This window comes from Ceratina calcarata, unplaced genomic scaffold (assembly GCF_001652005.2).
Source record: "Ceratina calcarata isolate Rehan_Ccalc_2016 unplaced genomic scaffold, ASM165200v1 scaffold267.2, whole genome shotgun sequence".
Taxonomy (NCBI): Eukaryota; Metazoa; Arthropoda; class Insecta; order Hymenoptera; family Apidae; genus Ceratina; species Ceratina calcarata.
The window spans coordinates 271558-296268 of record NW_017148873.1 but is presented as its reverse complement, the minus strand read 5'-3'; the positions used below and the strand labels follow the sequence as shown (position 1 = coordinate 296268).

General features: G+C 38.2%; 1 protein-coding gene and 1 long non-coding RNA gene across 12 annotated transcripts in view; one reads left to right on the top strand and one right to left on the bottom strand.

Moving 5' to 3' along the window:
• The window catches only part of tmod (tropomodulin), a 66530-nt gene that overhangs the window by 7770 nt on the left and 34049 nt on the right, over positions 1-24711 (top strand). Inside the window, exons 1-2 of one of the 9 annotated variants that reach the window (XM_018021916.2) lie at positions 12297-12432; positions 12783-13010. The exons of 6 other annotated variants lie outside the window; for them this stretch is intronic. In XM_018021916.2, coding sequence (XP_017877405.1) covers positions 12912-13010 — 99 coding nt within the window. In that variant the 5' untranslated portion in view covers positions 12297-12432; positions 12783-12911. Of the gene's footprint in view, positions 1-12296; positions 12437-12782; positions 13011-24382; positions 24522-24711 lie in introns of those variants that run through there. 2 more of the 9 variants (XM_018021915.2, XM_018021917.2) reach the window with 2 other exon arrangements.
• Positions 22379-24294, bottom strand: LOC113464133 (uncharacterized). Of its 3 annotated transcripts, XR_003388965.1 has the most exons (4): positions 23798-24294; positions 23204-23651; positions 22835-23141; positions 22379-22629 (listed from the first exon to the last, which is right to left on the bottom strand). It is a non-coding gene; the product is annotated as an uncharacterized LOC113464133 (long non-coding RNA). The 3 variants fall into 3 exon arrangements; XR_003388966.1 differs by lacking the exon at positions 23204-23651 and having other exon boundaries at positions 23798-24015; XR_003388964.1 differs by lacking the exon at positions 23204-23651 and having other exon boundaries at positions 23836-24010.

Below are 24711 nucleotides of genomic sequence, written 5' to 3'. Positions count from 1 at the left end.
AAGTGTCGTAGCTCGACGATTTTGGCGGAAACATTAATCGCGCGGTTCGGTGACATCATCGCAGATAGAAACTGCGCAAGGTCGTGACAGCATTGCCGATGCTGTCACTAATAATTTCAAGATTCTTATTGCTTCGCATAGAGCTGACAGTGCACGCTTTTAGAAACGACTTCCGACTTGGTCGCCACTTCCCTTTGCTTTGAAAGATCATCGATGAAAAATGCAATGTTCTTGTAATTCTGTGCAACGTACGTTCCATCGTTTTCATGGGATCCTTTTCTCCTACTTTCACATATTATTTTCCTATTTAATTCGAGATATTGATCGAATCGTTTTGTGCTTTCGAGTTGTTGTTTTAAAGAATTCTTAATATCCTCATGCTCTGTTTTTACTCGGCGATTGCAAAATCTCCTCGAAACTGTGCGAGGCGATTTACGAGATTATTTTGAGTGCAGTCGTACACAGGGTTTGTCGATGGCGCGATCACACTTCGTGACGTCTGCTTCGAGGGCGGTGGTCCCACGTCATTGCTTGCCGGCTGGCTTATTTATACAATTCGCCGGCGCACGGTACGCGCTCGCTACTATTTAGACCTGTTGGAATTGAGAATCGGAATCCCCTGCAGATGCTAGAGAGCCTAACCGACTCCCGTGGCCGCTCGGTTGCCAACCAAGTGGACACGGATGTGATTTACAACGCCGATGGCGTCGTCGGAGTTACTCGGACGCGTACGGTCGAATATTTTCGGTGATGCACTTGCAGATGCGTCTTGAGATAATGTTTGGGTGGCATATTACCATTAGATAGGATATGTCATTGACGTTTACGTGCGCGAGATTGTACGTCTGTTTTATTGAATACTGTTTCCCAGACTTGTTGGGAAGGCAGATTAAATTACGTTAACGATGGTGCAGAGAAACTACTAGGTCAGTGATATTATGTCATGCGAGAACTGCTTTTAGTCGTTGTGTAGTACGCCCGTGACGTTGCCAGAATTTTCTGAGAGAGAGAATGAAGTTTTTGAGGATCCAAGAACTATGAAATGTTTTGAAAGGTCAATTATGATCTTTTATAAAAATACTGATTAATATTTTTCTTCTGCAAATCTAGTAGATGTAACAACACATTGCAATAAAATATGCGGAAATACAACTAATGAAAAATGGGGATGAAATAAGTGACTGAAGATATACGTATTATACATAGAGTAGACGCTAGTAGTAACGGTTAGGCTGTAGTCAGACATCTCAGAAAAGAATCAACAGTGATACAAGTATGATATAATGTAGTTAGTTTAGAAAATTATTTACTGTTAATATTACGTGTGAGCTTGCACCTATTTACAATCTAAAGCAAATGTCACTTCACACTAGGAAGCTTGAGCCAATTTCAATATTGACGTTGGCCCCATTGATCTTAGAATTTTCTTTGCTCTCTTCTTTTCTATCAATTAAAGTAAAACATGTCACCCAGTAAAATGTGTTGAAAACTACGTTATAGTCTAATAGCTCTCAAAAATATTCTGTCGAGTTTAACAAATAGTTATTAAAATCACGTGTTTTGGACTATACTACACTAATAATTCGAATAAATACCAGTAGATGCAACAGATCTTAAAAAATTATTGACTCTAAGAAAATCAGATCTTGATATTGGTTGAGAATCTAACAAATTCAGCGATTTGATTTCCTTCTTTAGAATCGTCGAAAGGAAAAGCTATTGCGTTGTCATTTGATGATCTCATGTTAGGTCTTAGACGATTAGTGAAGCAAACTACACCTGAATAGCGAATAATGGAACGGAAATGAAGGAGAATCGTGCAAATAGGGTGGCCTTTATTCAGAGAGGATGCAATCTTGAATGAATTGCACTACTTGGCAAGCCGAGTAACGCCACGCTGGGTACGTCATAAGATGAGTACCGTACACTGTACACGTTTCAAGAAGTGAGATCAAACGAAAGCGCAATATTGTCGGCCGAAACGCTAACCGGGGAGCGTGCCATTACGCTTGCGAGTTAGATCAATGAATGAACAATGACCTGCGAAAAGACATCGTAGGTCCGTTCAATGTTACACTAAATTAGGGAAATATAGACATTTTAATTTGCAATCAGTATTGGAAAGTATAACGGAAAAAGAAATTAGCATTTCTTTCTCTCAAATACTTATTTAGACATTAGATTAAAGTTAAGGGTTGAAAACACTGCTTACCCTTGTCCCACTTTTATTTCCGCAAATAAGACAGGAGAAAGAATATTCTATGAAACTGTCTAATTGGATCACGCAAACCAGAAGAGTTTATGCGTTACGAATTGGGATCGTCTGAAGTGAATTGGAAATATCCCAGCATCAATTTACCAGGTGCTTTCGACGAAAAATCTTAACGAAGCCGAGTAGAGGCGAGCTGCGTGACGCGGCTGACGTCGGACAAATTCATGACTCTCCCTCGCTTCGTTGATCGAGAACCAAGATCGTGTGGAATCGTTTGCTAGCTGAGGTCCAGGGGCAATTTCGTCCGGAGACTAGAGACGCGTGCATTCGCCAGCGGAGGAGATAGGGTATAAACGTTTGTGACGAGGATAGAGAGGCTGTGTGGTTTCCGTTTTGGTTTCTGGTCGATGCCTCTGGCGTCTCAATTAGCGAACACTTTCTCTGTCTCGCTTCCATTCCTTCCTCAACGTACCCTGGCTCTCTCTGTCATTGGACGTTCGGTTATGCTGAACGCACCGAGGCCGATCCGTGGTCGATTCTCGAAATAGATTCGCTTCGTTGTCTGTCCTCGCTTTAACCGCTGATCCTTTCCTCGATCCCGCCTTCCTTCGTCCCATGAATCTACCGAATACCAGTTTCTCTGCGAATTGATCGGTCTCATGTTGCACGAGCCTCGTTTAGACTCGTTCCGAGTTCGAGTACACGCGCTTTATACGCAATGAGACATGTAACTTTAAATCAGCATAGGGGATGAACGCTTGGCTGCAGCTTAACAAATCGTACTTAGCTGATAGCTTAATAATTGTACATCACCACTTTATTGTTTGCGAGTGTAATCAGTTATGTTAATTGTTAATTTAAATACCTTCGGTCACAATTAATTTGTTATATATTCTATTTACTTTATATTTATATTTTAACAGAATATTATAAATTCGCTGGTCCAATTATAAATTTAACAGGAATATAAGAAGTTTTATGAGAAAATAATGAGTATCGCGTTTCAAAAATGACAATTTTAAGCCCGCGTACATTGCGTTAAAGAGGTCAAATGACTTGTTTGCGTCATACAGTCGCGCGTAATCAATGCATAATGAGGGAAAGTTCTCGAGAGAAGAATTTAGAAAGAACTTTAATGAGTGAATTTTCGAGAGAAGGATATCGAGACGAGTTTATACAGGGAACTGTTCAACGAAAATTCTGAGGAGTCAATTCCTGTTAATACATTTCTTCAAAGTAATTTACTGAAATGGATGTAATATAACTTTGTTCACTGTCCAATCTAATTCGTGATCTAATCAAATACCGCCTTCCGATTATGGAACTCTATCAAAAGCTTAATTCTCTCAATTACAAATATATTTTATTCAAATGCAGTAAATTTAGTTTAGTCTGTTCAATTAATATTATCTGTATCGAGGAGATACTACTAAAGAATGGCACTGCTCGTGTAATCGTTGGGACAGCGAACGGGGCCGAATGGGGCTGAAGACACAATCGGTGATAGCTCTTTTCGGTGGAGTTAGAAGGGAGTTGCATAGGAGTTGAATAATTGCTTTCTTGTATCTGGCAACTGTTCAACACCGACGAATGTTTTGCTCTCTATTTTTTATTTCGGTGGCAATATATTTTATAGGGCGTAAAAAATTGCCGATTATTTCGTGCGACAGAAAGTCCCATAAGGCTGCCACTCTTTAGTCATCTTTCCTCCTGTCTGTACTATGGAGTACTCGACATCTTTAAAGTTCTACAACATAATTTGCATTTGAAAATTAGCGACGCTAATAGTTCATTACATTATTTCATATCTATTTTCTTGTCTCCCTTCCTTAATGATTACAAATGATCGGAACATTAACGGACATTTCATTATAGAAACTATTATTTATGATGAGTTAGAATTTGAAAAGTCCCATTGGGTGATGCTCTAATTCGAGCACCCGTTCTCGTTCACGTCAGTTTCGTAGAACTATAAAGCTTGCAAACACTCGACTATTATTTGATGTTGGACCTTATTTATGCACCAAAAATCTATGTATGAGTATCATAAAATGTAATGTTTCCAACAGAAGAAAATAATAAGATTACACTTCCACAAGTTAACCACAGATAGATCGTTTAATCCTGTGCCAGAAACAGGAAGTTTCCGAAGGGTACGTTTAATTCATCGCTTTGAAGCGTTCGTTAGATTCGATGCGTCGATGAACGCGCGGTAAACTGTCCGTGTATTCCTAAACTTAGACCGAGCTTCCACGATACGTAAGTGGTAGCAGCGATCTCGTATTCGTGACAGAGTATCCTTGGTCAATTTTAATGGTTGTCCAGGCGCCAGTACACCGTGTAACGAATCGCCGTCAGCTGGTCGCGTCAAACCATCGTTTTCCTACCGTTGTCTTCTGTTGCACCTGTGCCTCCTTTTCTTTATTCATGTGATGTAATTAACGAGTCATTAAACTTTTTATAGCATTGTATTAGTAACAAACGTGGCGAATTTTTATGGAAAATATTTCGCAACGCTTAATTAGCAATAATTTTTTATTACTTTGAGTAGAGAATTTCAAGCAATAGAGATGAAATATTTATATTTATGACGTTCGTGCAAACTGTTCATAAATAAAGTCGATGAATGTATATTTTGAAAATCACGAACATCTGATACAGCTGTAATATTTAATCACAAAAATAGTGTATCAAAGACGCGACACTAATTTTCTGTTTCTTGACGTAACTGATTTTTTTCCTCGGAGGCGCAAGGTCACGGCACTCGAGAACCACTGCAAACATATTTTTATCCGCGAGCGTATATACATACATCGGTGGAAAATAATGAAGAGACACAATGTTCGATTGTAAGTCAAAGCTATTTGTGTAGTTACGTATTCATATATTCAATCCGAGGCTCGACCGTCCTGGTCGAAAATAAATTTTCTCCTTTCATTCTGGAATCGAAACGACACGTGGACACGAATATTGTTTTTTTTTGTTTGGATCGTACTTATTTATGCCGGAACAAATAAACATATACAAACAGTGGGTGTATAATATACAACCGAACTGCACCGTGCAATTCTCAATAATATACGATCTGCAGAATTTATATGAATTAAATCTTTGAAGTAGAAAATAAAAAATTTTCAGCCAAACCTCATTTAATTGTTCAATTGAAGAATGTACAACTTGTTTTAAAGAATAAGCATTATCATTTAATGGTAGACTCTTAACGGTATTTGTAACCCAGGTAGATAAGTACGAGGGGAAAACTCATTAGACCTTAGGTAAGGGACGTAGCCTTTTATTGCCGAACAGGTCTTAGAATAAGAGTTTGTAGATGTTGACGAGGCTCAATCAGGTAAAATCGTAAAATAATAAAACAGACGACGATGGCCAGTCTCGAGGGTTCTAAATAAAATATAAAATCAGTCACGTAGACCCGGAACTATGCGAGCGGGCTGTGTTATAGTTGTTTTCTGTGTAAACTTAATAGGCATAATCTTTCAATTCATGTTCGCTATTTTTCTTTATAGACGTTTCCATGTATCGCCCTCTTCGCCTTTCATTAAAAGCCATTCTGCATGGAGCTTGTTCATAAAACGACCAAGCCAGCTTAGCTAACACTTACATCTCGCAGATGAGATTTACGTTCACCTTTGACGGGTTTCCTTACTCTCGTCGTGATGAAAGCGTACAGGTGTAACACCTTTGATTTACGGTCTGCCACCCTTTGCAGACGTCAAACCGGTGGTTAATAAGACTTCGAATTTCTTGCTTCTTTCTAGAAAATTGTGATAGCCTCGATAGAAATCTTGATTTTCTCTGATTTTACCTTACTAAACTATTTTCTATTTATACATATAATAATTATCTTTAATAATAATAAATTGTGCATATATACATAATATACGTCTTTATCATTGTAAGTAATCAACTAATAATCAGATCCGACATTTGTGTGAGCATGGAGATCATTGTACACTCAATCAATGTAGAGTTTGCAGTAGAAGTAAAATACAGAAATCAAAAGTATAAAATATATCATGCCATTAAATAATTGACCGTGAAGAGAAAGCGCTATGGAGTTTCACAGTACCTAATAAGTCTTGGAGAACATGAAAAAGTTGCTCGCGTCATAAACATCGGTGTCAGTGCTCCGTAAGGTGGCCTCTTGCAGCGGCCACCGTTCTATCGTCTACAGAACAAAAATAAAGGTAACATTTCGCTTGAATGCCCGTATTTTTAATCAAAGGCCGAGCGGCGCGAGGCCGAGACTGGCCGTACGCACCGACTTTTCTCGATTCCGTCGAAAGTCTTCGCGCAAAATAGCCTCGCGACAGAAATAACGCGATCTCGATAAAAAGACTCCTTTTTACGTTATGTAACGATGTGCACGTGTCCGGGAGCTGCACGCTTTCTCAGATTATTCACGTTTTTATTGCAAGCTCATTTTCTTAACATCTCGTTTAACCCTTCACTGTGTAGTATTATAAAGAAACTTTGTAGTAGTTGCAGTGATGTAGACTTATTATCATTAAATAATTTCGAGATATTTTTATAGCCAATCTTATTAGTTTTCATTCTGTATAACTGTTATTAAAACAGTGACATCGAATTTTGTTACTGAGAACACGGTAGTTCATGAGTTCATTCTATTCTGATGAATATCTGTAGGAATAAAGTATACAGAATTCTTGATTCTCAAAAATTTTATTATTTCTTGCTAATAAATAATTAATCTACATTGGAAGGAACGCTCCGCTCTAATAATGGAATAATTTAAAAATCGGATAACAACGTTTCAATGTGTGCATAAAATATAGTAGAAGGAGGTTTCAGTAAAAGGTGTCGAAGGGAATTTTCATGATTAAGATTTTGTTGAACGTCAGGATTCATTTAAAAGTTCCGGAGAACACATCAGTCCGGGTACGGGGCGGGGTAGGTAGACACCAGTGTCAGGGAGTGAAAAAGTTCAAGCCGGGGATGTAATGAGTTTACATAGTGTTACAAACTTATTCTCTCTCACTGGGAACGAGTTGAAGAACTAATTTATGACTTGTTTTTTAACATAAGGAATGCGTTTAGAATTTATTAACGAGATTTATGGAAAAATTTGTACCTACGAGTAGAAAGAGTTCGAGATTGATTTTCAATTAATAGAAGATGAGGAAAAACAATCGTATTGACCGTGATGTCTGACGTAAAGGTGGCCAGTGTTACCGCAAATGATGGAGTAGGTCTTAAAAATATATCGTGCCACTCGAAGCAGTTGCGTTGGTGGAATGTTCCCGTTGGTAATCTACATATAACGATGTGACCGGAGGAGTTTCATTGAGTACATTCGAGACCTTCGGTCACGAATTATTAAATTATATTAAAAATTCAATCTTGCTCTAAAAGTACAAATGTAGCATACTTTCAAATTATTTTGAGACTTAAATACAATTTTTATAGAAATTTATTAATCATTACTGATAACACTTGTTAACATGAGTATTTTTGCAAATAGAGCGTTGATAATATCTGGTCAGAGAATGCGGAAAGATTGGTTGCGGTCGCGGTAACATCAGATACATTTCAAACTAACAATTGTACAACGAACGCGAAGTTTCCCGACCGTTTTGAATCTGCGAACCCGGAATAATCCGGAGAATGCGAAGCTAATTAGAGAGCGGAATTAATTACTCACGGAATGGACGTCGACGAAATTGCAACCGAGGACATGCATGCATATCTTCTTTATTTAACTAATTGCGGTTGGGTACGTACGTGCACAGACAACGGCTAAAATATTTACGATAATCCTTCTGCGTGCAGGAATAATTACCGTTCATTCCTTCGTATCATATGAAATACTAGGCGGGAATTTCTTTAACGAAGATCGTTTAGCACTGTGTACACATTTTGTGATTGCGCGTATTTGCATATTTTGTTAGACGTGTCGGGAATATTTTTATAATTCGCCGTTTCATTGTTCTGTCATAGAATGGTCGTTAAGCAATTCGACAGTTCAAAGACTCGTCTTCGTTCGATAGACAAATGTTTCCGGGCGCTCATTAATGTTAAATTAATGTTAATTGGAATGTTTTTGTATATATAAATTAGTTATGTTACCTCGTCTATGAATTTAAATTTAAGACTAACATCATAACATGTACGAGGTTGAAGTGTCCTAAAAAAGTCAGCTTACGACGTTCAATTTAATAAAGTCAGCGTCAAGTGACCCCATATTGTTCTTGTAGTCTTTCATACGGGTTTTAATAAAGAAGTTGGACATTAATCCACGGGGAAACCCTTTAGATATTAAGTCAAGTCGACCATTCACGCTTTCAAATATCATTTAATTTTAGTTTTCTAAGCGAGGGTATAAAAAAGGATTTCATTAGAATGTCATTTCATTAACTTTTTTTATAAGATACTTCATATGCATTAGGCTAGTAATAAATAAAACTTTCTCGGGTCGGTCAGCCTGTTCCAGGCTATTGAACCACACGTCATTTCTAAATTTAGCACCCCTACTTTTTTGACAAGTTATTTCAAAGTCTCTTAGCATGTTGGACCCACATCGTGTCTAGCTCGGAGCAGCCCCTCTATCGTAGTCGTAAGCTCGCCTCCATCTGGCGGTTTCGCCGGGAAGGCTTTCAGATCTTTCAGCTTCCCGCGAAAGCTTTCAACCGGTGTTGCCATCTGGTCGGCCGTTAACAAACCGAAATCGCATTTTATAAATAATCTATTTTGCGGCTGGTTACTGCCCGTTACCTTTGTCTAACGTTCGACGCCCGTTGGCCTTATAAATCAACCGTAAAACACATTGTTATGGGGCCTGTCTGTTGATCGCTCAGACCTTTGATATATGAACTCGGGCATCGGAGCCAGAACTCGGTTCTCCTTTTGGCCTCCTTTGAACAGACTCTGAGCTTTGTTGGATCCAACCGTTTGTTTTCCTTTCGTTTCGATCGGGGAGATGAACTTTGGGGATCTATGGAGATCTTCGATATGGGGTTTGCTGGGCAGCATATGGATCACACAGGAGTAATAGTCCCATGTGATTCCTTCTATTATTTATATAGCGAGTTTATTAAAACTCTAATAAGTACTCTCATCGTAGTACCAAAAATAAGTATGTTTTCAAAGAGGAAAGTCCCATTCAAATTACTCTATAGAATTTTGTGTTATTCGAGGGTGACAAAATAAGCTAATGCATATTATAATAGAAACATGTTTCTGCTATAAAGTTATAGTAAGCAGGATTGCTTGCTCTTAAAATTTACTCAGCCACACGCGGCGAATAAATCTCGTATCAGGAAATGGACGGGAACACGCGGATTCCGTTGAGATAAACGGAACAGGACGTACATACTGTGTTATAGCCGAACGTTTTAGCGAACGCGGATGGGTCCGTTATAAATAGCGATTGGTCGACAAAAGCATCTACTAACTAAAACGTTTCATCGCCGAAGAGGGATCCTTCGCCCCCCCTCAGCTGTCCTTACCCGTTTACAAATTGTTAGGTGAACTATAGGGATTCGGCGACGCCCGTTCACTGGCTATATTCACTCGACGTTGCCAAAAAAGCATCGCCACGATTTACGAACGGGATTTGCATCTGGCTACTCTCTCCCTCTCTCTTGAGGATCGTTTCCGGAATAATCGCGATGGATAGCGTACGCTGCTTCAGCGCCAGGGATCTTTTAAAATCAGACTAAGGAAGAAGAATGTTGTCTTTTGCAATCTATTTTGCGTAGCTCAGTTTAGCACGAACCGCATAAATCATTGTCCGATTTGTTTATATTTACTTGATGGAAATTTATTAGAGAGATGTTTGAATGTTGTGTCGTGTTCGATTTCTTGTTAAGGTTGAAGAACTACTTATAATGGTCATAAATGACAGGAAAGGAATTTAAGAAAATAATTCATAATTCGCTTTGATTTTTATAATTTTATTGCAACAATGTAGATAACGTAATTCAATTGCTTAGTTCTGAACAGAGATACGACTATTGTCTAAATTCAGATGTTGGGGGTTCGAGTAACTACCGTAGTAGAAAGCTATAAGAACACGAAATAAATTGTCTCCCAAGATAGTGCCAAATTGAATTCGGAGTAAGAGGAACGTTTGTGTGGAAAGTTAAATGGGTCTGGCTCATGTTCCTAAGATCTGCTATCCCGACGACATCGATGCATTAATACCTTATTAATCGCCACTTTGTTAACAACCGAACGAATTTGGATAACTTCTCGTACTCTCCAAATATGTCTAACACTGACAAATCATAGGAACAAGTAAATTCTCAATAGGACTTTATTGAAAATTTATAAGCAAATTGTACATTAATTATCGTGATTAGTTGAACAGAAGTTTAATTGCATATTGCGTATTTAATAGCTGTTATTGCAATTAAACGAATTATCTGAATTTTGCCATATAAATTTAATTTCAAATGGTAATTGGATTAAGGTAGTTATAGAGCACTGAATGCTGTAAATGTTCCCTCGAGTTTCAAACAAGCAGCTCGCATAGGAGTAACAATCACGTGTATGTCAGCGTGAAATGTTAAATTCACAGTCATCTAAATTGAACATAAATGTAAGTAATATAATTGGTAATTTTTATTTCAATGAAATTATGTCATTAGACATAACGTAGTACAAAACTTATGTATTCAAGATTTTTAAGAGAGCTTGCTGAAAAAATTTAGTATCGCGAGTCGCTACAGGAGTGTATGCTATTTGTAATATTATTTGAACGGTCTCCAAGGTACTTCAAATAATAAATGCGCTGTTGAAAGATATTCTTGAATTTATTTCGTGAAATTTCAAACATCGGATGACGTATTTAGTTGAAAAATATAGGAGACGCAAAAGACTATGCGTGCGTGCCGCAAAGTTTTAATTTAAATTCTATCTGATTTTGTAGTAGTTTGGTTAGAACAAAGTAGTACTGAGGATGATTGTGTTAACTATGAAAGTACAGTATGAAGCATTAAAAAATAATTAGATTAATAAATAAAATTTAAATAATTCAATATTCTGTCTCTCTTGCACTAATTGTAACAATTCATAAATTGAATACCATAAAACTAATTGTTATATTCAAGGCATTTAAATTCAAATGATAATACTTACGTTGATGACAAATAAATATTAGATCGTGTTTGAATGATCGTGTTTGAATCGTGGTGAAATGAGAATATAAAATACTTTACACATTGGATGTATTTTGCCATGAATGTAGTGTCGTGACCTGCGACGATGTCTTACAAGTTCAGTGACACTGTCACCAGCTGTCAACGAGCCAGTTCCGCAGGAATTCGATTTACGAAACGCGTAACGTCGATACTTGATTTATTCGATCGCCGCGTGGCCGAAACAGCGTGTTCGATGCACGTCACAATTCTCATACCACTTACCCCGTTGCTTGTGTTTCGTTTTTCACCAGTTCCTCCCTTTGTTCGCGAGCACTCTCGCTCGCAATCAACGCTCTTTGTCTCCCTTGAAGCTTGAAAACTCGACGAGCCTCGACGGTTGAGAATCGCCGCGTCCAGCGATAAATTTTCATCCAAATTCATCCTGGAACAGGCCTCTGTCTGTCTGCGTTCATACTACGTGTATGTAGGATGCAAATTGATTTGCTAGTTGTTTTGCAAGTTAATTTGCTTTGACCAGTTGATTGTAAGCAAGAGAGAATGTAAATTGGTTACGGAATTGAGTGATAATCGTGTTCTAGGGTATTTTTTTTCTACAATAATATCCAAGTGAATGGATACGATCCTCGATAAGACACGCTAACTCATTTGACAAATTGAGATACACGTACTTCGTCTATTATTATCTCGTTTTTCTCGTCAGACAAAGACCGTCATTTTCTACAAGAGAGTCTCTTGATAATCCCTTGACATTGCACATGCCACGGATCCATCTTCGTGCCGCGTCTTTTGGGGACCCAAGTGGTAAGTAACGTCGCTACGACGCCGTTATGCGTCGCGGTGGTGGCCCTCGCCGTCGTCGTCCTAATTATACGTGTTTCTCCGTATTTCTGGAATTAGACTGCGGATGGGGCGCGGAGCGGTTGACTCTCGCGTTCAAGCGGAGGCGTGCTTTCAAAGCTCAGTCGCGCGTGATCCACCTCGAATCGCGCGCAGTCGACGTCCACGAAGTACCCACTTTAAGTGAAACCAGCTTTGTTGCGCCTTTGATAGCGATCCGGGCTCGTCCGATGGAGCGACCACGTAGGTACCGATCGATCATCGATCCTGATCGAGGAACATTTTCATTCTGATCGGTCGAGATTGCCTGCGAGAACGTTCTCTCCTTATCATATTCTCGGTCTCGTTCGGTGCTCATCAGACTTTGAGAAAGTAATAGGACATTGATGTATTTGCAAAGTGAAGTAGAAATAGATATAAAAATTGTGATATCTGTTTGTAAGAAAATCCTTATAACAAATACAGAAGTAATGATACAAATACGAGCTAATGCCGTGTCTTCGATTTGACCGGAATCCTTCTGTGGATATCCGTTCCTCGATCAGTCCGTTTTGATACCTACGGGACAGTCATCCGTTAAAACGTTGTTCAAGGAGCAAGCCAGTTCGAGTGCGTATCGTGAATCAGTGAAGGGATTACGATTTTTCCTCTCCACCGGATCGTTCACCGAGCGATCCGAGTGAAGTTTGAGTTGTGAACGGGAAGAGGATCGAGCAGTCGTCATGGCGACCACACAGGTCTTCCAGGACTGGGATACTCCCCTCAGCTCCTTGACCAGGACGACGACCACTCGGAAAAGTACTACTACGACCAGGCGAGAGGTAAGATCGCTTGAAAAAAAGGAGATGCAGAAAGAGATGAAATCATAGTTAAGGATCTCTTTTGGGTTAACATTGGACTCCAGTTAGGCCGATTCGCAGAGAGTAGGTTAACTGTGGATTTATTTGAGACGCAGAATAAGTTTGGAAGCTGGTTAGCCAGCTGTTTACTGTCGTGTGCATGTTTCTGGTCGACTAGGTGGTGCAAGCTGTTATTGCTGGCGTTCGTTACTAATATAGTGACGCATAAACGTCTCCAGAAATGAAGGCAGAAGTATATTGTTATGCAGTTGTATTAAAATCAGAACTAAAATTTTAAGAGTTACTTAGAATTTTTCTAGTACTTTTCAAGAATATCTTAATCTGCGTCAAAAATATTAATAAGGCAAACATGAAATAGTTTTTCTCGATCAATTCTTGATCATTATAACAAGAACTATAGTTCTGGCAGCTATTTCTTCGTCAGTATTATCTTATCATGAATTTCTTGCTCTCAAATCATGGATGCACTTGTAAAATTCAATTCTGTGCTACGCAGCATGAGTCCGCCTTAAAATTAGAAACCTTCTCCATCAAACTCAACTAATCCGATACCCAGAAAATTTCGAATAACAGTGCGCCGCGTTCGTACAACGATTCATCATCGGCTCGTTTCCTCAAGAATCTCGGAAAGCTTACGAACAGTTGAATAACCAAATAGCTGCGTTATATAACGCCTGATTTTGATAGGATTCAGTGCAACAGAGCTTAAAAATCGAGTATCTATTGTTATGATTTACTATTATGACCGCTTGCTATTTGAACCAACAATCAATTTAACTTTAAATGATACGTAGTCCTATCTGTCGATCGTAATTCATCTCTAGTCGAGTTTCGACCTCGAATGTTTCACGCAGACACAAAATTCAATTTCGAAACGTGTAAACTTTATACAGCGGTGAAGTGGTTTATAATTGTTACCGATGATGGACAGCTGTCCAACGGTTGAATGAATCACAATCGACGCATAAAATTGTTAGACGTTAAACGAGCCCGCCATCTTATTTGGTTTTCAACCAAAAGCCGTAATTCATTAGAAATTATCAAGTCATATTCTTACTGTGAATCGTACACACAATTGTTCCTGATTTTTCGTTAAGTAAGTAGCAGGCTGAAGATCAAGCAGCCAGTAAGACTCGCATTACTCATCGTGTTCGCGAATTTCACGGGTGTTTATCACGGTTTTAGTCGAAGAGGCCAGCCGGCCTTGGGTCCTGGCAACGCTCCTATAAATGCAGGAGCATCGCGGAGAACGCCGCGCCAGCCGTTTCCAAAAAGCTATCTCGCTTGCGTCACGCAAATGATCCCGTGAATTGTTCTACTGTAGTTTTACTATTACCTATTATGTATTCAGGGTACAATATGTATGTATATATACTGTGGATACGAGTATAAACAAACACACTGAATATGCACTATAAAACTTTAAAGTGCATCACAATTTTCAAGTTGAATCCGGATATTACAGAGTATCCTATTTAATCTGAAACCTTCATATACGAAAATTACTATTCAAATAAACAGAGATACCCTGTATTTTGATTTTCGTTTTAATACTATTGTTACATAACCATTATTTGACAATAGTGGTATAAATAAGGGATGACAAGTATACCAGTACGTTATATCATGGCTAAGTTCAACGAGTAATACGTTGTTTTAGTTCATGTTTGTAATTTAAGAATTCTTAATAGTGATTTTGTAACAATTGTTATTTGTGACGAACTTGGAACATTGTTTAGACCATGTGCATTATATGCGTTTTGTGTGTCATCGGAAGTTTCGTTATCCCGCGTTCTTGTTGCCAATCTCGAGGTCAGGTTTAAACAACATCGTAGATTTGATACTATTAATGCTGTTGGATGATATTCGCAGTAATTTAATCTTAATAAACGATCGGAGATCACTCGGAACAGTGGAACGATGCCACTGATGATCAGACATCTAGGAAATTCGTCCTCAAAATATCAGCATGTTGACGATCAAAGAATGTGCCAATGTTAATTCTTCCTGCATTATCTAAATAATGATAATGATAATTTTTTATTCGGCATCGTTGAAACTTAACAAACGAAACAAATAAATCTTAATTGTCCATGTTTAATCACCAGAAAAATAAATTGAATTCTTTTGTACGATCAGTCGTGTATTAAAAGAAAAAGAAACAGCAATGAATAATAGTTTTGGAAAATAATAATCAAAGCAATGTTCTTAAACAAACAGTCATCATGACTCATAGTGAAGGAAACGGTTAGTGGCTGTTACGTGCTTTTTATATCTTTCATAACGTCTCCTCTACTCAAAGATTTATAAAGCAAAATGTTCAACGAATATACTCATTTATTATTTCTCCCATTGACTGTTAATTTATATTTATGATGAAAGTTCTCATACGAATGTTTCAATCTAAATTTATTAATTTTACACGTAATGGGAACGATTAGAAGTTATTTCTATTTCGGACTAAACTCCTATGTATATTTCGTGCTTTTCTTGGATGGTTTTCAGTAAGTTATGGGTGTTTGCTATGGCTGTGCCGATGCGATAAGTTATCTTCTTCTGTTTGTTCTGCATCATTATATCTGCTATTCTTTTACATATGCTTGAATTAGCCGCGATATATTAGTATCTTCTAATTCTGCTGCTACCCCTCACTTATTCTCAGAGACGAAAATATATTCTCTTTCGTTTAGGATAAATTATGCATATTATAGTTATGTTTAGTCTACATAATTATAATATGTTTTCATGATAGTACATCAGATATAAATTATATTATATATTCCATTTTTTGTCGCTTTGCTAAGATTTAAAATTATTGTACTCTGAATAATTGAACTCGGAATTTTGATACTAAACATTAAACGTAAATTTGAATGGAATGCAGTTCCTTACGCAAAAGTGGAGCAAATTATAGCATAGTACATAACCACGGCAAAGTGCCATTCTAGCGTTATCCTTAATCATGTGACGCAACCTGTGGAATCTTTGACGTGGCTTTATTTATCATTGCTGAACGCGTTTCCTATGATATTAGAACTCGTGACAGGCTCGCATCATTCCTGCCAAACTGCCTTTTGCCGGATTTCGAATCTTTGGAGACAGAGATTTTAATACACTTCCTATTTTGTCTTTTTTTTCGGATATTCATTAAAATCTGAAGAAGTTTCGTCGTTGCGTCAGTGAGATTAATTATTACGTAACAATTTCGATTAAGATTAATTATAAATGCAAATATATATATGTAAATTATGCTAGGATAAATTACACGCGGTGATCGTTATTTTATAATAAATACCGTGTTTTATGATTCACGTGTCACGTGTGGTGCACTCGTGATGAAGTTTAATTTCGGTTTATGACTATTGTACAGGTTTAGATATCGCTCTCGTTTTTCGTCTAATGCAATAATAATCTGTAATACAGTATAGAAAATAATTTATTAATAATTCTTACACATGTATTGGTTTAAAATAAGAGCCAAGAATTTGACCGAGTGCTTGTATTTCAACGGCCTATAAAAAATTGAAACGCGTAGCGTGAGATCAAAGGTTGTACTATAAGAAATGAGAAAAGAGCTACAATAAAGTGATACAGATATAATAGATAATTGAATGAAGTAGAAAAAGGTAATAGAAGAATGTAGGCTACTTCAAAAGATTGGGGAACAGAATAATTCCAAGAATCGGGTGGACGCGAGACAAAGGAATTTCTTTTACACGCGACGCCAGAGGGAGAATGAAAAGTGCGTCAAAGGGTTGAACTTCAAGCGAGACAAAGGAGCTCGTGCCGTGCGATCATTTTCAGAAGGGGAATGCGCGGCTTATTGTAAGGGTATGGCGGGGGGGTCGTCAGACATAAACGCCTATTTCGAGTGGACGTGGACGCATCGCGACGACACACGGGAAAAGACAGCGCAGCCGAGGCCTCTGGAAATAGAAGAGTGACACAAGAGTGAAGGCCTGCAGCGCAGCGTGCGCTCGGATGTAGTACCGTAAAGTTGCTTATTTTAAATAAAGGAGTCGACGCGCGGCTTGCATCTCATGAAGGCTCCGCCGCCGATGGAAATAGCGGAGGCCGTCTACGAATTATGCGTTACAACGTTTACACGTGTTCGTCTCGGGAATCGTGAGCAATAACAGAGAGAGGGAGAGAGACACCTTCCATTACCTTCCCCAATTTCGTAGGAAACGCGAGATCATTCAGCTCTGCCGTTATCTCTTTCACGCGACGCCGAGTGGATGAATAGATCGAGGATTCCTTCGTCAGACTATTTTCTATTCAATAAACATCAATTTTATGAAACCTCTTAAATGGACATGCAACCTCTTGTGTCATTTACAAAAAATTAAAGTCCAAAGCAATTACTACGTATAATTTCCAATAATAAATAAATCATCCTGACATTTTTGAGTTCGTAATGAAACCATCAAACATAAAGTCGTATTTCTAAAGATATGGATATATTGGACATAGAAGAGCTCTCATTGACGTCAAAGTTAGGCAGAAGCATCTGAAAATTCTACAGTTTGATTTTACCACAAATATACAGACGAATTTCGGAAATTCTGCCAGAATGTTTAATTTATTGCTCCGGCTAAGTGCATCGCATACATCTTCGGGTTTTGTCGTTTACAAATTAGAATGTCATACTACGATGATACAACAAATCCAACGTAACATAACTTACCGAGCGTTCATGTTCTACGCGGCTCTTGTCCACAGCTTTTGCATATGGAATTTTGCATAAATAAATGAGCAGAGGTAAATAATACTATGAAAGGACGCTGTTGAAGCAATGATGAATTGAAGAAAGTCGCCAGTCATTAATTAGAACCGTGTAAAAGTAAAGCGTACATAATTAGAACCTGGCTAGTGACAGTAGAATGATGCCGTTTGTGGTCAGACGTAAAAGCGACTTTCAGAGCAGAACGCATACCTTGAACGGCCTCGAATAACCTTGCGCCATAGGTTGTTGCACTGATATGTGATCTGACTAGTACTAGACCATGCAAAGAAAATGATACTGCGGGCTATGTGACAAGAAACAGGTTCGACTTACCTGTATTTGTAAAGTATTTTAAAGACGTTGATTAGAAACCAGAATTTGCATATTTGAAATTACATGGGAGTTTAAGAATCCAGTAGGAAAAGAACATTTTTACCAAATGAATAAGTTTATGACTGCAGTTCTACTACTTCCGACGATATTATATTTTAATGCCCACAGAAACAATCTCTATTTTAGAATTCACAATGCCAGTTGACAAAAATCCTTTGTTTCATGTACTTAATCGCGAATCTCCCATGAAGGTGCATTTGATATTATGTTTACCGTTCCCGGAAAAGGGCAAGCCAACTTCCCTGGACGGAGGATGTCTTGGGTGGTCATAAAGGAGACCGCTCTATGCCACTTAACCCGGCCGGGAAGTAGCGTTCTGCGAGATTCATAGTCGCGGTGATAATTAAGCCGCGTTATGATGCATCGTTCCCAGCTCGACGATGCATCACGCACAGTAGATGATAAACGAACGCGAAGCATGCCGGTTGTCCCCTACGCCGGATAAAACACGCTCCAAGAAATCTGGAAATAGAAGGGACGACTCGAACCGAAAGGATTTACGATTCGGATCTCGTGGGTCTCTTCAGGAATTCGCGATTAAATTGCGTGGAAAATAATAATGCGTGTGACTACCGTGAGTAAAGGATAAATGGGGGATAGAGGCTTGTAATGACCTGGGTTGGTCTGTCATTATTCTTCATGAAATGAAACTTCATCTCTATTATTGGATTAGTGGGAAGGAATGTCAGTCTAGAAAAAACATCCTTGTTTATTTAACATTTAACTGTTATCGGTATATTACTATTTCACTATTTTGTTAGGTATTATTTTTATGCAGTATGTCAGTTTCATCTTAGACATGACTGTCCATCACGGAATCAAGTCTCAATAATTTAAAGCTCCACCGGAAGTATTCGCATAAATCTACTTACTACAGGAAATATTTTTCATGCATATCACTGAATTTATATCGAATCTAACGTCGTGCAATACGGTTGATGAAAACAAGATTTATATATATAGTTATGGTTTACGTCTATCGTTAAAGTTGCTTTCCATTCTGTGCCAATTTCTGAGTTCATTCACGATTCACAAATGTGAACTGAACTATTCAGAAATTCAAATGGATTTTCCAAAAATAATGGATAGAATGAGTAATGGAGTTTCCAAAATTAATTGAATAACATCCTATTCATCGTTGACGTAAATTTTTGTTCAGCTATTCACTATGATAAATCAAGTGCGATAAAGAGATTAGTCTCCAGGCAAAAAATTAATTTTTATTCACGATGAGAAAGTAATATACATATAGTTCAGTATGGAAGTTATGATTCAGAAAATGATATTGTTGGTTACAGTTCCTTTGCTCGACGTCTTGCCTTTAGATAATCACTGTTCATTTACGGTTTGTCTTTAAACGCGAAAATTATGACCGTACAGTTTACTTAGCTGCACATTATACAGTTTATATCTGGTCATTCCTTTGGTGATCTCCTTGAGAAATATGCATATAGAAACATGAAACGTAGGTACTTCATTTTTAAGCTCGTACAATTTCCTTGGAGCTTCGGCTACCAGGTTTCTGTTTCCAATTTACATCTTCAAAATAGATTCCTGCAAAAGAATCACGTGGAAAATGACCTCTCGAATACACTTTGAAAACGCAAATCCGTCTCTCGGTCTCTGTTCGTTGAACACAGGAGAAAAACAGAAGCAGCACGTGTACTTACACGCAGTTTTCCATCGCGTTGAACTACATGACATTTGGCAGCGAAACGGGTAGCACTGGTAGCAGAAATAACATCATAGAGAAAGAAGAATCGAACACGTTATGCAACGAAGTTTACGAATTCTCCTTATTTTTATTATTTCTTCTCTCGCGAACACGCGCAACGATTCCTTCAGACTCCGTCGCGACAAGATATCGTGTTTAGAACGAACCGCAAGGCAGTGTTGAGAACAGGGCGTCTCTTCTTACCGTGACAAATTGTCGCCAGAAACTCGTTAATTCGACACCGGTACAAAGTTTACGCCTGTTGGCACGTTTTCGACACCTGGCACAATTTCTTTGGCCCGCATAACCGCGTTTGTTTCGCTTTTCTTCCGCCGATCGCGTACACGATCCAAAGATCATTTGATATCAAACATTGTGTGAACCACTTTTTATCACAATAACAAGCATTCCTGAAAGTTCCGCTTAGAATTTTGATGTCTGACATATTATCCTTACTTATTTTACTTTGCTCATTTCCGTTTCCATAACAATATTTCACGAATTCTAGAATTGATATAAGATTTGCTTTAAACAAACTGGGTAGCCCCTGTTGACTCACTACAATCTGTAAATATTTGCACTAATACTACATTAATGATTCTTATTTCTCATTTACGTATTGTTCTAGTTGTTTCACAATAATCTAAGCAGATCTAGCTTTCGCAGGTATGCGCAAGGGAAATTGATCGCCAGTTTCACCAAGGCTCCGAGTATTTATTGTTTAATCTACGACATTGCTCAATGTCTTAATGATGAAACAAACAATTGTTGGCAAATATTCACCTAAAATCTAACTATGAGACAAACACGTGCCAACTGGGATTACCATTTTTTTTATATTAAAATTACGATTGCTTGAGTGTTGGAGAATCAGGTAGTTAAAGTGATTAATTCATTTTGTAGATTCTAAATTGCTAGTCATTATTTAATGGCTCATCGCATAAAGAATTTGTATTTTGCTGTTCGTTGCAACAAATGTAAATATTTCAAAGATGAAAGACACTTCAAAAGATATCAAAGTATACTAAAAAATAGACAAATACAGAACGATTCATTTTGTATTAGGAGCATAAAAGTTCTATTACATTATTTTACTTGGAGTACTTTTTTATTTAATCTGTACATCGTCAGAATTTTTCTTTAAACAACAATTATTAAAAAAAAAATTGTAAAAGACTGTAATTAGTGATAAACTTGAGAAAAAAAAAGCTTGTTCCAAATGAGAGATGGACCAGTGAGCCCCGGTTAGTTCAGACCTTAACAAAGTCGTTGCACTTGAGTTCGGGAGCAATGTACTTAACAAAGATTCGAAGTATGCATCAAAACTGGTAGGATGGAAGGCTAACATAAAGCTTCCGAGCAAATAAACCTTGCAACAGTATTACTCTCGTTCCCTCGTCGAAACACGAGCCAGGGTTGGGGGGGAGGCAAAGAACGGAGTGGTTCCTCTCGAGTAGCGCCAGATAAAAGAATTATAACCGTGAAATCGCCTTTCGGATCGCGAAGTTCGCTCGCGTTTAATCCCCTCGGATGGTTCTCTTCGTCGAAGAAACTGAAAAGTGCCGAGAAGAATCACGAAGGAATATAGTAGCACTTCGCTCGCGGAGGATCGTTCGCTTGGACGAAAAGTTGCCAGTAGCAAAAATTGTTACCCCACCCGAATGAACTCGCCCGTATTTTTAACGCGGACACGCTCGAAAACGTGGTCCGGTACGTTGAACAGTTCGGTGGCAGCTGGCTCGCTTTATTTTTTCATCGCCCCTCAGCGTCAATATTATTATTGGCTCGCTACCCGCCAGAATCGCGCGAGTTCCTATATGGAAGCGAGTCGAAATATTACCGGTGAATGAAAGTTTTTTTTACAAACAATACTTTAATCCGAAGTTCATTTGCCTTTAAGAAACAGGAGATTAGCTAGGAAGTGGAAAGATACGGGTGTTTTATTATCTGGAATGAATATTTAATTCTGAAATTTGTCCCGTCAATAATTGTTAAAAATCTCAATCACAGTGGTGGATGTTCATGTACAAAGCAACACCTCCTCAGGCTTCTTCTTATAAGATTCTGAGGTCTTTGATCTTTAGTCCGTGAAACGAGTTGCTGTAAGAGCGTTCTGAAAAATACAGGCGCGAACATCGCCGCTATTTCGATACGTCTGATCGATTCGCGGGCGTATTTTCAGATTCTGCACGACCTTGTGCGATCAGAATACTTTCGTACTTCCCTACTCGTACGCGAATGTCATTCGCTTCGCCGGTAAAAAAAGAACTAGCCGGCTTCTGTCCTGTAATCTTCCGCCTTCCCATTTCTTTGTTCCTCGATACTTCTTCAGGCAGCGTTAAGAAAAAGTTGGACGAACTTCAGATTCATAAATATTTCACGATTCATGTGTATGTCTATTTTTATTTCCTGTCACTTTGAGAAATTTTCATGACTTTCTTTAAAAAATATTAACAAGCTTTTGATATACTTTAAGTAAATTTTTATTATTCACAACTACATACATCCTTTCGTGCAAATTAATTTGAGTTAACAACTGAATCAAATACAGTAGGTGCAAGAATTGCATGACTGATCTGGATTGACTGGACGTAATCCAGTGTGTCGATTTAATTTAAATTTAGCGTCGATAATCCTGAGATGGGTTCTTGTAGCACCTATGAGAGTGATCATGAAAAATACAGCTCGAACGAGTTTAGCAGTTGTTTAATCTTTCATTTTCCATATGATTGAGCAGCTGTGATCCTCTGAAAAATTGCGTATGATACTAAACGAAATCTGTAGTCTGTTTTCACGAATTGATGTTTACGATTAACGTTACTGGTATACATATGTTGGTATAGGTATCAAAATGATTTCGGGGAAGAATTTTGCAAATAGTTTCTTTGAAACTTTGATTATTTGTCGCATTTATTTAAGGGATTCCAAGAATTTTGATTCATCGATATTTACCTTGTAATTTTTAAAGTATTTAACAAAATATATCGTAGAAAATTTCCGACGTTCAGTTGGAAATTCCCATATTCTATTCATGTCTCTGTTGCGCATCAATACATCTTGAATATATTCAGTTTAGCCTTGAAAGTAAAATCATCTAGATTCACTTGAACTGATAGATCAATTGCATTTCTGATGAAATATGCGTAGTCATAACCGTCGTACAAGTAGGCTGAAACATTTTTCCACTTCGCTTCCAAACTTCATTGATTCATTCTGCTATCAATCAGTCAATCAATATCTTTATTTCGACCACGTAAGTCTGCAAAGAAAGAGACTTGATTTGCAATCTTACTCACAATCATCCACAAACTTAATCTTTACCTTTGATTCATTCTATTAATGTTTCAAATACTTTTGTAGAAATTACTCTAAAACTATTAAAAATTAATTGTGTAGTGTTACAATTCTCTGAATGTGAATGCACTTCTCACGAGGAAGGCGGTAAAAAGAAAGTGAGCAGTTATGTAGAGCAGTGGGTTAAATTCATATCATTGACATTCAGTGTTGGTTAATCGTTTATATAAACGTTTCGTTCCCAATGCTCATCACAGTTTGCATTGTACATTTATTTTCTTATTACACATATACTATTTTATTGTGTTAGACATATAAAGTGCAAATAATATTAGAAATCGACTTCTTATTATTCTCATTCTTATTGATACATGAGAAGACTTTGCGAAACCATTCTTTTACGCTTTCATACAAAAATTCCATTGGACCAAGAGATGAATAAAACGCAGAATCACAGAAATTACATCCAGTTTATCTGAAAGAGTATATGAACGGCAAGGTGAGAAAAATCGTCCTCGGTAGCCCAGGGCCGAACCTCGACAAAGAGTCACACGAAACCGTGTTCTCGCGTGGCCGTTCACAAAGCGCGCATATATACGCATGGAATTCTATTTTTCCCACCTTTTGTCGACCGAATTCATCGCGGCGTGAAACGATACCTGGAAGACGCAGTTCGTCGTTGCTCTCCCTGCAGGTAATGGGAACAAACTTCCGGCCGTGAATAAGCGATCGAGAGAAAGAACGGGCCATTGTCAGCGACACGCGACGACTGGAACTTTTTATACCGCAGAACAGCGGGAATCTCAATGAGATGCAGTGAGTCAGTCAAGCGTGTCAGTCATGGTAATATGTAAATACAATAAATAGTCGCGCAGGAGAAACTTTAATCGCTATCGCAGTTTCGTTTCCCGCAGTACGCGGGCATACGTATTTTCGCATTCCATTCCGCTTAGCATTGAGCGCACACGGCGCGGCGACGTGACACACGCACGTCGCGTCGTTAACGAGAAGCCTTGCTCCGCATTCTGTCGCCGAATCCATCTCGGAACGCATCTCGGATGCATTCGATACGCCTTCTACGCGTCCGTTTCTCTCTCTCCCTCTTCCCTACGACAAAATTAATAGTCCTCGAGGACGCATCGCATCGGCCGGTGGCGTGTCTAATATCGTCGACGGGCTAAATGACAGCCGGTCGTCGTATGACGCGAATCATTTGATTGTCCGTCACGCGTCGATAGTCACCAGTCTCTGCTACTGTTTCGGAGTTATTGCAGTTACTTCTTTCTAACTCGTTCCAATAATGGAGGAAGAGGACTTGCCGGAAGATGCCTCGGATGAAGATGCGGTAATACGAGCATAATTTAACTGTTTTAATGAAGATTCAATCGTTCATGTTGAATTGAATAATATTTAGAATGTTACTCTTACTTACATTATGTGTTAGAATATATTGTTACTTACTTTAAGGATGTTTAGGCTATATACTTAAACAATGCTAACATGTTGAATTTGTTATTATAGATTCCTATTACTAT